This window comes from Mchenga conophoros, linkage group LG1 (genome assembly GCF_057382185.1).
Source record: "Mchenga conophoros isolate Kocher_MC1m ecotype Shallow Benthic linkage group LG1, M_conophoros_male_GT1.1, whole genome shotgun sequence".
In the NCBI taxonomy this organism is placed as follows: Eukaryota; Metazoa; Chordata; class Actinopteri; order Cichliformes; family Cichlidae; genus Mchenga; species Mchenga conophoros.
The window spans coordinates 21654739-21668534 of record NC_140526.1 but is presented as its reverse complement, the minus strand read 5'-3'; the positions used below and the strand labels follow the sequence as shown (position 1 = coordinate 21668534).

The window sequence follows — 13796 nt, the reverse complement described above, 5'->3', positions numbered from 1 at the left end:
TGTTTCGATCTTCCTACTCGACCTGATACAGTCAGGGTTTTTTTTGGTTTGTTTGTTTTTGTCCCTTACTCATGATAGCTCTTATCTGCTAACTTGAGTTAGTTACTGCTGTGTACGCACATTATTGAGACATTTTGCTGTGACAGATGTTTCACCACAATTACATGTTGCCACAGAAAACCAGGATACCCAGGAATGATCTCTGCGGTTCCTCTTAGTTTTTTTTCTCTATTTCTTTACTGTTGTCCTGCTTTCTGCATTCCTCTCTGTCTTCCTGTTTGCCTAGGAAGGTATGTTCTATGTCTCTCTTTCCGTCACTTCCTGTGTTATTTTGTTGCTTTTTTTCTTCCTAATGTGGCTATATTTTTACTTCCTGCCTTTGTTCTTTTCACACCCTCATTGTTGTCAGATGTAGTTCACCTATGCATTATTGGCTTTTTTCTTGGGACAGATCACCTCTGTGTGCTTCATTACTTCATCTAGTCATTACATTCCTATCCTGAGTTTTGAACTTTTATTATAATTATTAAATTTTTCTGAGTTAAGTCACAATTAAAGCTGCTTTTACTTATTAATATATTGTTCCAGAAATAAGAAATGCCAATTAATGTTTTTGAGCAAACGACTGAACAACATGTAGGGTGTTAAAGGAAATTTGCCATTATCTTTACATTACCACTTGGGGCACAGTGGTCACTGCTCATGCTAATGCTAATGGTTTTCTTTTTAAATGCCATTAGACCAACCTGTCTAATGAAGCGGTCAGTTCCCAGGTCGACCATTAAAGCCTAAAAAAGAGAAAAGGAGGATATCATTATTTGATTAGCACACATGAGAACTCTTTGATGAATTATTTAACTTTAAAGTCCACTGTACATAAAATGGTCAAAGCTACATGCTACAGCACAATGTTAGATGTAAACGTACTTTGGACAAATGTCGCAATGAATGAATCACAAACTGGAAGAGTGACAGAAACAGGTTTCTGGTATCGCGAACAACTCGTTATTGGGTCAGTCTTAACTCTGATTAACATGGTCGCTTCTCAGTTTGATACATTAATGTGGCCCACGCTGGGGAAAAACTGGGTGTAGTAACACTTTTGTAACAAACTAATGGCCATTTCATTTCACGCGGCTTCTACTGCCAAAATATTTATTTTATACGAAAGAAAGAATCAGATGGAGAGCACAGATGCCATCCGTCCATCCACATTGAGCCATGTGTGATACAGACCAGTGTAGTAAAGTCTTGCCACACTTCACTTCACCAAGATTCTGTTTTGTAGAAAGACTTGGTCTAAAACCTGTAACCATTATTTTTACTGATCAACTAATTTACCCCGGCTGGGTAAATTCATCATTTGGACGTCACCTGGCTCGTTCCCTAGTATAATAAAAACGGAGACAGAAAGAGAAACAGCCACAGTTGCCAGGTCATAATGGAATTACTGTGAATCTGTACTGTTTTAACATGTCATCCAAACATGTCATCCAAATCCCTTACATTCAGGACTCTACGCAGCAACATTTACACATCGCTGACATCAACATGAAAATTGAAAAATTCATGGTCTAAATACAATGTACTCACCTCTTCTACAGGCAGCTCTTTGAGTTTAGGCATCGAGCTGGAGAGCAGCCCCACCAGGAACGGAGTGGGACAGCAGACGATATCCAGCATGGAGCCTGGCAGCACCGGGATAAAGGTGTGTTGCCAGGAGAAGGGGTAGAGGAGCGCCACCACAGCATGCATGCAGCTGGACAGGGTGCTGATGATGGGAGACAAAGAGGAAGGCAAACACATCAATCATGTTTAACCAGATTAATTCAGACAAGCTTGAAACAGGGAGTATAAAACGCTGAAAGGGTTGTGCAGTCAAGCATTTACTCAAAAAGCACCACCTGCTGTGGTCATGCTAAGTTGAACGTTATATTCTTCTTTAAAATGCAATGTTTGGAAAATCATTACTACTAAATCACTAACTGGGGCCACATTCCAAACTATTGGAGCACAGCCGATGTATTTCCATCACTACACTCCAATTCTCCAAGTTAAATGACTATTTGATCCTCTTTTCCCTGAAACTGTTGCCTTTAAATGAGCCATAACAGTACAGCTAAGTATTCGGACTCTTTGTTCTTCCTGCAGCTCTTCTAAGGTGCAGCCAGATCCAACAGACTGTTCTTGAGCTTCCACAAATACACTTGTTTTTCTTTTCTTTCCCCCCAAAGTTTTTACGTTATCAGAGCTTATTATCACAGCTTCTGGAAAAATTAATGCCTTAATTTATTGCACTTCCACTTCTCGCGCCAACAGTTAACACCATTTACTATAGACCACAACGAGGAACCGTAACCCCACAAACTGCATTATTTTGAGATTGCCCCACTCTGTCTGCAGGGGTGGCGTGACTCTGACATGTTGCTATGGTTAAGCTGGGGTCTTGTTGACGCAATAACAAAACGCAGCAGCTCGGTTTAACTTCGACAGCTGTGGTATAACATGAAGCTCACAAATAGCAGCACGTCTTTCTCACGATCCGTCGCTTGTTGACAGTGGCTGACCCCGCCCCCCCTCCAGACTCCCCTCAGTCTTCTACATACTGTCCAGTCCATGTACACAAAGAGAGTGAAAATAAACTGTGGGTCCAATCTCTCTCTCTCTCTCTCTCTCTCTCTCTCACACACACACACACACACACACACACACACACACACACACACACACACACAAACCACTAAATCAGTATAGCTCAAGACCGAGACCAGTGATCAAACATGGTATATGACGCACGTTATCTGAGATATATACATTTCATCAACAGCAGTACAGCAAACAAAAGTTCCTCCCTTTTATGTGACCTATGTCTGTTTCAGCGCAGAGAAACTTTACTGAGCAATATACAGAGAAAACTGACAAACTCCCACAGCTTTTTTTTCCACAATATCCATTCCAGCTACATGTCTGCCAGAGATTTTTTTTCTGAACTTCCCATGAGTCAAATTGACAAGATTAAAATGTTTTCTAGACAGGGTAAAATAAAATTACATCAGAGAAACCCAAAGGCTACAATAACCACAGCATTCAACCTTTCTTTTTTTTTTTTTTTTACATTTCACTCACAACATGAAGCACTTGCAGCTTTGCTTTGGCCAGTCTGATTTCCATTTGCCTGAGGTGGGCTTGATAATTCCTAACAGATCCCGTCTCCTGGGTTTGACGAGTTCCAACAGGGAGTGATGGGGCACAGATCTCCGAAAACCTTCGCCACAGGCTACACACAGCCCTGCACACCACTGATACCAAAAAGGATCAATTACACTCATTCCCCGACCGCATACTCCTGGGAGAAAATGAACTTGCAACGAAAACACTCCGCACTACCAGAGGTTGCCACTCAACTCTGGAGAACGAGTGGGACATTCCCGTTTGATCTAGACCAAAGCTTCAGGCATACGCAGGTCATAAAATAAGAAGAAAAAAATGCTTTTTGGCCTCCATATACATTGATTGGTAAAGAATAGTAGAATGTAAAAAATAAAACAGTTTGAGTTAAACAGTAAAGCCATATTTTTTCCTTGGTACAGTGTAGATAAGTACAGAAGCTGGATTTTAGCCACTCAAAATTGGTGGTACCAGATAAGATTATAGGCCTTTATATGGCTTTTTTAGCTATGACATCAACATTGCCACAAAGTCGGTCAGTGCCACTTTATTCTAAATATGAAATTCCACTGAATTCAATTTCATTTATGTAGCACCAAATCACAGAAAGTCATGTCAAGGTAACACCTTTCAGTAATAGAGAGAAAACAAACAACCCTCTTTGAGCAACCACTTGTTAATAGTGGGAAGGAAAAACCCCCTTATAACAGGAAAAAACCTCAGTCATCTGCTGTGACCGGTTGGGGTTGAGGGGAGGAAGATCAGGAAGAGGAGGAAATCTTTTTAAAACAACTGAATGAATTAAAATTCTTTGGTTTGTGACCATCAGAAGTATAAAACTAGCAGTACTTCTGTCTCAGATGTACTTTCTGTACTTTCTAGTGCTAATTAGGAAATTTAACCCTACAAATCAAAATGAAGTAACTGACAAATAATCCAAGTCGGAGGTGGAAAAAACTGCAGTTCTTGGAGTGTCCACTTGAGACAAGTCGTCACAGACGCTTGTGGTAAAATTTCCAACTAAACTGCATTCTTAAGCAATTTTACAGCTTTGTACAAAAATATTTTTGGTCTCTGTGGATAGTTTCCCCCTTCATAACAACTGTACTGCATTTGGACTTTGTTAAAGTTAACAGTCCAGCCTATTTGAATCATACTCTGATGATATAGCTCTAGCACTCCTGCTAGGCTTCGCTCACAAATTTGAGTCACTGAACTGGACTTCTTGCCCGTGTTTGTGTTGCAGGTGCCTTTTGGACCATTTTGAATTAAATATCATGACTAATACTACTATGTGTTCATTCCAGATCATTCAAGAAGTTTAGTGCTTCAGTTTTGAGGAGTAAAATTGTAGTATTTTATTTATCTGTTAACGCTAACTAGTAAGTACCCGTGTCTTAGCATTGCATCTCTAAAGTTTATAGATGTAGCTTTCTAAGGCCTCGGACAGTGAGTGACTGCTAGAGGCTGCTGGCTGAGTCTAGGTGAAACTGGTTACAAAGAGCATGGTGTGCCAAAAACCTCCTTGTGGTAGATTTGGTTGCAAACAATTTGCCTTGACCACCCTCAGGACACTAACCGTTTCTGTTTTGCGTAACACTATTCAGTTTAACTCTTGCTTGAAAATAGTTTCCAAGTGTTTGCGGACAATTTGGCATCTACCATGCAAACTGCAATAAGGGCAGTCTGCTAGTGACCGAGGTAACTGCAAGGAGGTTTTTCACTAAAGTACCATGGCCCTCTCTGCGATTCCCAGAAACCTTCAGAAACCACTCACCAACCAGTGACAGAATACACACTTCACTGGTTGCTAGGCAAACCGACCACTCTGTAGGCCTGTGTAAAAGGGGGTCTATTTTACTGTGACACACTTGTTTTTTCTGTCGTGACTGATCGTTACCATATGGTGGTTACCCAGTCTCTAGGCCTGTGTGACTGAGGCCTAACCATGCTTGCTAGCTTGCTTTGCTGATAACTTCCACCCTTTATTAAAGTCCAAAAGCACGTGGGTGACATCACAGTAGGCATGTCCAGCTTTTATATGCAGCCTATGTACAAAGTAAGAAGGCATAGGTTAGCATTTAGCATTATTGAGAACATGTTAGAAATTACATGAGTTACCCTAACGTAGATACAAGAGCACAAAAAAAATCGGTTTTTGCCATTCAATGACACCCAAAGCAACAAAGTGTGTGTCAATAAACTTGCTGACGTAAACATATGTAAATATACATGAATTTCCATAGTTTAATAGACTACGTGCACGTTAGCACATGCTACTTCCGGTGCGGAAACCCCTGTGGGGAGCTTTGTTTCCGGTGTCCTATTCGCACCCTGTTTACTGTCCAAAACAAGTTAAGCAAGTGAATGAATCAAGCGGCGATTTACATTTCTATAGATGTCTTTATGAGTGACTTATGTATGTATGTATGTATATATATGTATATATTGTATATATATATTGTATATATTGTATATGTATATATTGTACTATTCTTAGTTAGTGTATTGTCTGTCTTGTCTTAATGTTGGTTTAAAATGGAGCACTGTAACAAAAAATAATTTCCCCCAGGGATCAATAAAGTATTCTGATTCTGATTCTGATTCTGATTGGGCATTTACCCAATATATCTGTAAATGATGTTCATCAACTTGTCGATATTTTTTCCCCCGCGCCTCAGAGCAAAAGAGAAAAGGGATTCAAATGTTATATTTCTCAGTAACTGTAAATACCGGTCCCTCGTTTATCGCGGGTGTTATGTTCTAAAAATAACCAGCGATAGGTGAAATCAAGTAGCCAATTTTATTTTTTGACGGTGCAAAACGTTTCGTGGACATACAGTACTGCTGTAATTTTGAAGGTAAGTCACAACATACCCTTCGTAAATACTAATGTATAGAAACCGTTACCAGCAATCGTTCAGCAATTTTTCATTTTTTGCTTTTTTTCACGGTTTGTTAACATGCTGTGTAGGTGTGTACTTCACTACCTGATATCGACATAATGGGAAACATCTGGCTTGACTATTCTTCACCTGTAGTTTGAATGCTGAACATTTGCCTGTTTAAATCATAAGAACTGTCACTATACAGAGATGTGCTTCTGAATGTGGACGATGTGTCTTCTGATTCTGTAATGCAGTTCTGCTTGTGTTGAGTGATGTAAACAATTGATCGATCTAAACTCTTTAAACGTCAAAATTGATCATTAGATTTTTTATGACACAACAGTGGTGAGTGTTTCCACCTTCTGCTCTTTGTAACTTAACGCGATCTTTCCGTTTTCGAGTTTTGGACATGATTTTGGAGTATGTCTTCGCAGTAGCGATTGACCGCAAAGTAAAGCTACTTGCTGATTGTTTTTAAATGTACTCTTAATTTGATCTGTTATTGTATATTTTACACATGTTTGTATGGGATATTGTATTTGTTTTAAATGTTATATACCTATGTGGTATGTGACTTTTGTTGCTATGATGCCAGGTCTCTCTTGGAAATGAGATTTTTAATCTCAATGAGATTTTTTACCTGGATAAATAAAGGATTAATAAAAAATACCGGAAATGTACAACCCCACATCCGGTCTCAAACCAGGAAGTTAGCATTTTCTTGTGCACAGGGTCTATACCTTTTTACTAATAAAAACTACACCACAGAAATTAATTTGACTCATTTAATTTGATGGAATACATCTATGTTTCAATTTATGATGCCACTCTCAAGAAAAGAAGAGAAAAAAAAGATCCCGAGAGTTCAACAGAGATAAAGTCTGTTCAGAGCTGTTGTGTGTTGAGGTTTGGGAGCTAATCCTCACATATTAGCTCTCATGGGTCTGCTGGGCCTGGTTTAATGTGTGTGACAATGAATTGGCAGATACTCCAGGAAACATGGGATCGGGAGGCTTAGTATGTGAAGCCCAGAAGAAGAGTAGGATAAACTTCAGTATTCAAGAAAAAGAGAGGCACGGCTGTATCATCACATGCTTTGCAGCTCTGTGTTGTATCAACCAGTCTTAGGACGGTTTGGCAAGATGAATTCCACAGACAGGTCTGTAGAAGACCAAACCACAGCTGTCACTTGCCAGCTGATCCACAAAACCACTCCTCAGTGTTAGGCCTCCTTCAAAGCCCCTAATAACACCTAGAAGTCACACGAAGTCGCAACAGAGTACATGCAGAACTGTATAGCAAGGGAAAGCTCCCAGTGGTGTATTTTTATCCTTTTAGCAGAATGTTCTCTGCTTGCTCCTTTAGCCCCACAAATGGTTTTCCCTCACTTCCTGTGCACAAGGGTCTCCAGCCACGGTCTCAGTCAAACAGCACAAACTATTTTACACTGAGAAATGGCCCCCTGATGGAAAACTCCATACATGTTCTTATTAAAACCACAATAACATCCGAGTTTAATCAAGGCTGTCTGGAGAGCAAATGTAAGTGTGCAGGTGTCTTCCGTTACATATGCTCACTGATGTAAAAATCAGCTGGTCAGACTCATGTAATAGCCACATCTTTCTCCACTGAAACATTTCACATATTTACAGTGCGTTGATGAGTTGAATACCACATGGGAAAGCGTATGAGTTGCTAAAAGTGGTTTTGGCTTTGTACCAGCTCTGCAGAACATGCCAGAGAAAGCGTCTGAGAGCAACCGTGGACTAAATGAAACAAGCACGCTGCAGTACCTGCTGATTTGAAAATGCCTACAGCAACAGCAATAATTCTACCTGTCTGAGCGCTACAGTCACCACATTGATCATAATATTGCAGATCTGCAGCTGCAAAACATGTTGGCAAGCTCCACGGCTGCAGTTCACTTTCAGGCAATTTAGTGCAAAACCAAAAACACGACACCTCATACGTGATTTTTTAATATTTTTTTCAATCGTGTAGTTTTACTGTAAGAGGACACAGGAACGGCTCTATGCAGAAACACAAACAGCCTGCTGCACCACAGAAAAGTGAGCTTGATTAATTCACCATGGCAGTGAGAAAGGCTTTCAGCTATTGTTTTGTTTCCCTTCACAGTTCCCTCCTCTTTTCACTGTTTTCTCTAAAAGCCAGACTTCTCATATTTCATTAAATTCTTTTCTCTTCTTCGCTGCCCGCTCAATTACTCTTACGCAGCTCTTTCAGACATACACTGATAAGTGTATAAAGTGACAAATCAAATTAAAATGATACAAGTACGATTTGGAATTTGCCCTCATGTTTATTATCAGTGCATGGAGAGAAATTTGTGCCTGGTGTATCTAAAAACTGGCCATTAAAAAATTGCAGGTTTAATGTAATTTTTTCATTTGCACAAAAATGCATTGTTAGTTATTTTAATTAAATATATTTATGCGCAGCTGCACAGAATCATATTACCATATTATTAATATCTGTAATCTAATATACAGCAGGAGTATTTCTCTGCTTATGTTTAACAATAAATCCAGACATTTAATTTGGTAACCGTTCTCAGCTCTACCCTGAGGGCTGACAGTGACTGTTTACATAAGCCTGCAGGACTGACAAAATTCATTCAACATCTGCAGGTCACTTGAGTAAAGCAATTACAGAGCAGCACAGCTAATGCTGAGTGTCTGTGATTAGACATCCAACTAGTTTTTACAGGCATCAGAGGGTGAATGACTTTGTCTTTTCAGACTTTTGTGTAGAAGGAGCAAAATTTCTGGAAATAGCAGCAAAGCTCTCGGTTCATTTTTACAAGACTTGATTGAACGCAGCTATTGCCTAAAATAGCTTTTCCTCTCGGTTCCTTCGTGTCTTGGGTATACATTTGAGGGGAAAGAAACATATATCACGGTCTGCTATGGATTATGTGCCAGAGACGGAGAGGGTGTAGCTCTTTTATCACATGAGTCATTAAAGCTGCACAGAGATCATGTTTTAAAATTAAATAAAAAGACTGGAGCACTGCATATACACATGCATAAAACCATAGACATTAAACATGGACTGGTTTGAGCAGATCAAACATTAAGAGGAATCTGTCGAGAACGCTGCCTTATTAAACGTTGTGTATGTTATTTTTGTTTTGTGTAAGTTTTATGTCTCCTTTCTTTACATTTTAACTGACCTTCTGCTTCTCAGTTATTTAAATTTGGGAATAAATCTGAAGTGGGTATTATACTTCAGTTTATATTTTGGAGCTTTTAATAATTAGGTACAGTGTCATAAAAGTTTTTGCCCCCTTTCTGATTTCTTAGTTTTTTGCATTCTTGTTTGAGTTAAATTTCACTTGCCTTATCCAGGCTTGATAACTGAGAGATCCTTTAGGCAGCTAAAAGATCTCAAAAAGCAATAAATCAGACAAAAGGGATTTCCAACGAATCACAGTGAGAGCCATTATCCACAAATGGAGAAAACTTGGAACAGAGATGAACCTTCCCAGGAGTGGCTGTCCTACTGAAGTTAGTCCAAGAACGCATTGACGAGTCATCCTGGAGGTCACAAAAGAACCAGAGGAACATCTAAAGAACTGCAGGCCTCACTTGCTTCAGTTAAGGTCAGAGTTCATGATTCAACAATAAGAAAGAGACTGGACAAAAATGGCATCTATGAGAGAGTTCCCAGGTGAAAACCACTGCTGACCGAAAAGAACACAAAGACTTGTCTCAAAAAAAATCCTCTGGATCATCCTCGATGATCTTGAGTTGCATTACATCTGCTGTAAAACCAACAGCACTTGATAAAAAGATGATCATACCAACAGTCAAACATGGTGGTGGTAGTTTGATGGAGTCGCTTTCCTGCTTCAGGACCTGGACGACTTTCCATTATTAATGGAACCATGAATTCTGCGCTCTACCAGAAAATCCTGAAGCAGAATGTCCGGCCATCAGTTTGTATTTTGAAGATCAAGCACACTCAGTTTATGCAGAACAATAATCTAAAACACACCAGCAAGTTCACCTCTGAAAGGGTCCAAAAAAACTCAAAACAAAACCAACAAAGGTTTTGGAGTGGTCACTCCAAAACCCGGAATTTATTAGGATTTACATGTTTCGGTATGACCTTAAACAAGCCGTTCATGCTCAAAATCCCTCCAATGTGGCTAAATTACAACAATTGTGCAAAAAAAGAGTGGGCCAAAATTTCTCCACAGCAGTGTGTAAAACTCATTGCCAGCTATTGCAATTGCTTGACTGCAGTTCTTGCTGCCAAAGGTGGCGCAACCAGTTAGTAGGGTAATTACGTTTACATATAGGGCCAGGTAGTTTTGGATAGCTTTTTTCCATTAATAAATTCAATCATCATTTAAAAACTGCATTTTGTATTTATCTGGTTATTGCTGACTGATATTAAACTTTGTCTAATGAACTGAAACATGTAAGTGTGAGAAACGTGCAAAAAGAAAAACAAGAAGAAATCTGGAAATTTAACCTTTAGATGGTGGTAAATAAAAAGACACCTGGTCACCAAAGTTCAAATAACCCTGAGGGGACAAGAGCAGCTTCACAAAAGTTCATGACAATCCATCTAAGAGTTGTCAAAAATTATAAATGTAAACTTGATGTTTGGAAATGTCTGAGGATCACCAGAAGGTATAAGACTCTATTCTCTGGAAACCATCAGTATGCTTTGTTTATCACTTGAGCTAGATATTACAAAGATCTATCAACATTGACTGCTATTTGCTAACATATCATAATAATACTCTATCTCGAGTCACTTTGTGATTCCCACCCTATGACTCCTCGATGCTATCAGCTCCGCTAATGAGCAGCTCAGACAAATTTTCTCCGGGGACGCAGAGCGCGAGGTCACTTGTACGTAGGGAGTGAACGTGACATCGTAAGTCAAATGGTGACAGTTGAGCCACAGATCACAGAGGGCAGAGTTGCACACACAGGAAGTGCATTCCTTCCCCTCGCAGTCACTGCCCCCACTGATGTTTGTTTAAACTGGGCTCTGATACATGAAGAGATTACTTCTCCACTCAAATCTCCTCCCACTCCACCCTTGACTCCAATGCTCTTAAAGTACCCCTCTCTTTTGTGTAAGAAGAGGACACTGAGTCCTTGGAGACTTCACATTTTACCTCTCCTTTGAAAGCGACCCGTTACACCTCTGATATCAAAACTCCACTCCTGCTTGACTTTTTCTTATACTTACCAAACATCAGACATCAGAGTGAAACTGTTACACGTGCATCTGTCAGGCTTCAGTTGGCAAATCCACAGCATAACCCTGCTATTACACGTCTCTGTGTTTAGAAGAGGGATTCCAATAGGCCGCATGAGACTAAGGCAGCCCTGAAATTTTCTAGATACAACAGATTGGACACTAAACGGCACTTATCCTGCAAGTTCCTCTTCAGAGTGAGTGTGATGTGTCATCGCACAGATTGGAACAAATTGAGAATTTAATTTAATATAGATTCACAGCTTACTGAGTGGTCACGCGGCTGATGTAAGTGATCTCTTGTTGTGCGCTGCACTCAGGAACGCAAGCTTCTTTCCAACTATCCTTAAACTACTTTTTGATTTGAGATGGCAAGGAGGCAAGGAAAACCAAACCAGTCTGTCAGGGCCTCTTAGGCCAAACTTTTTTCCTTTCGGCTGCTCCCCTTTATGAGTCGCCACAGTGGATGATTTGTCCCTAGCATCCCTCTCTGTCACACCAACCATCTGCATGTCCTCCTTCATTACATCTGTCACGGTCTGCTGTGACGGACCGAGTGGAAAGTGCGTGGAGGACTCAGGTGCAGACACGAGTGATAAGGAAGTGGACTTAAACAAAAGCGAGCCTTTTATTGTGGCTGATGAATACAACAGAAGCAAACCAGAATAAGGGCAGCACAAGAGCAATAACTAAACAGAAACCTAAACTGGGAATAAACTAAGGTAAGGCTATGACTTGGAATATAATAGACCGGGCATGGGAACACGGAGGGTGGGAACACAGACGACGCGACACAGACTGTACGAAACACAGAGACTAAATACACATGAGGGAAGATCAGGGGAAGTGGATGCACACGGGGAACACAGGTGACACTGATAATCATAACAAGACACGGCAGGAGTGGACGTAACACTGATGGGAGATGGGCAAAGTAAAGCAGGAAGTACACAGAGGTTCAAACAGGAGGAGAGAGAGCACGGGGAGAACGCAGACATAACGGGCTGGGGAAAACATAGAATAAAGCACAAAGAGAGACGAGGGCTCATAAATACACAGAGGGGCACACAGGGGGTAAGAGTCACGAAGGGAAAACACATAAGGAACAACGTAACAGATCAACCCAGGAAGCATGGCCTAAATAAAGAACAAAATACAAAAATACATGAAAACTAAGAATACTGGGCCCACATGGCCCAGGACCATGATAACATCCATGAACCTCCTCTGTATTGTTCCTCTTTCCCTTCTGGCTGGCAGCTCCATCCTTTTTCCAATATATCCACTATCCCTCCATGCACATGTCCATCTTGAGCCACTTTAATAAATCTAACACAACTGGGAAAATAAGTATAAAAAAAAGATTTGAAACTAGACCATAAACTCAGGAACACTTTTTGCTGAGGTCACGAAGCACAGGAGCTGACTTGTCTTTTCCCACAGATTTCAATGTACCCAGACGGCTGTTTGTTTAAGGCACTCTTTCTTTTATATACAGCCTTTTGTAAAGGCACAGAGGGAAAATGCCTGTTATAGCCCACACTGAAAGAACACAAGTGTGTTCCCATTTCAGTTGCCAATATAATCACAGTATAAGTAAAACGTCTTTCAGCAGCTCCCTCATTTTTCATCAGAACTTTGTGTCTGGTCTCAAACCAGGGATCATGTTTGTGTGTGTGAGGCAAACGTGTTAACCGCTACACTAGAGAGATGCATCTATATAGAAAATGAAGGATGAAGTCTGAGTCTTGAGGCTGAAATCTGAAATTTTGGTGTTGTTTTTAAAAAATTTCCAGGAGAATTTGAAACAAATTCTACTGGGAAAGAAACAAAATGTCTGAAATTACCCATCCAATGAGATACTTTTTGTATATGCAAATATAAAGTATGCACATATGGTTGCACAGGTCAACTTTGCAGACCAATTCTTTAACTCGAACACTTACCTGAGTTTATCAGCCACGAAGATGACTCTCCGCTCCAGCAGCAGCGAGGCAAAGACGCGAATCACCTGCCGCACGCTGAGACACTTGAACAGACTTTCAAAGTCCACGTGCTCCAGTCGGGAATCGGTGGGCCGCCTCAACTCAATGACCTGAGTGATCACAGAAAGCGTGAGTCTGATTTACTGAGTGCACTTTGCCAAAGTGTACTGAGCTAACGGTCGTAAACAAAAAGCAGTTGTGTTTTGTTGTGCCTGTGCCTGTAGCTCTGACCTCATTTCCTGCACCGGGAAGGAAGGTTTTTACTTTGATAATCTTCCCTGGAGCGGGAAAAGGGGACTCCATCAGACTCCTCATGAAGGGATAGACCAGAGCTGCTGAGATGCCTCTCCGTCTCTCTACCTCATCCAGGATCTGAAAAGAGGATGTTGACAATTAATGGAAACATACTGTTGTGGCTTTAAGCGCTCATGGTTGTCTAGCTCTCATTTTCTGTTTTGAAAAATAGCAAAGGCATCTATTTCCATGCCTTTGTGTGAGGAAAATTCCACCCAGT

The 13796-nt window shown here is 40.5% G+C and overlaps 1 protein-coding gene across 2 annotated transcripts in view; it reads right to left on the bottom strand.

Annotated features, from left to right (window-relative positions):
- dennd2b (DENN domain containing 2B) overlaps nucleotides 1-13796 on the bottom strand; it is a 56415-nt gene that overhangs the window by 2656 nt on the left and 39963 nt on the right. For both annotated transcript variants that reach the window (XM_085269816.1, XM_085269815.1), the window contains exons 13-16: nucleotides 13514-13654; nucleotides 13244-13392; nucleotides 1594-1771; nucleotides 747-788 (exon numbers count right to left, since the gene is read on the bottom strand). In XM_085269816.1, the coding sequence (XP_085125942.1) occupies nucleotides 747-788; nucleotides 1594-1771; nucleotides 13244-13392; nucleotides 13514-13654 (510 nt within the window). The remainder of the gene's footprint in view (nucleotides 1-746; nucleotides 789-1593; nucleotides 1772-13243; nucleotides 13393-13513; nucleotides 13655-13796) is intronic.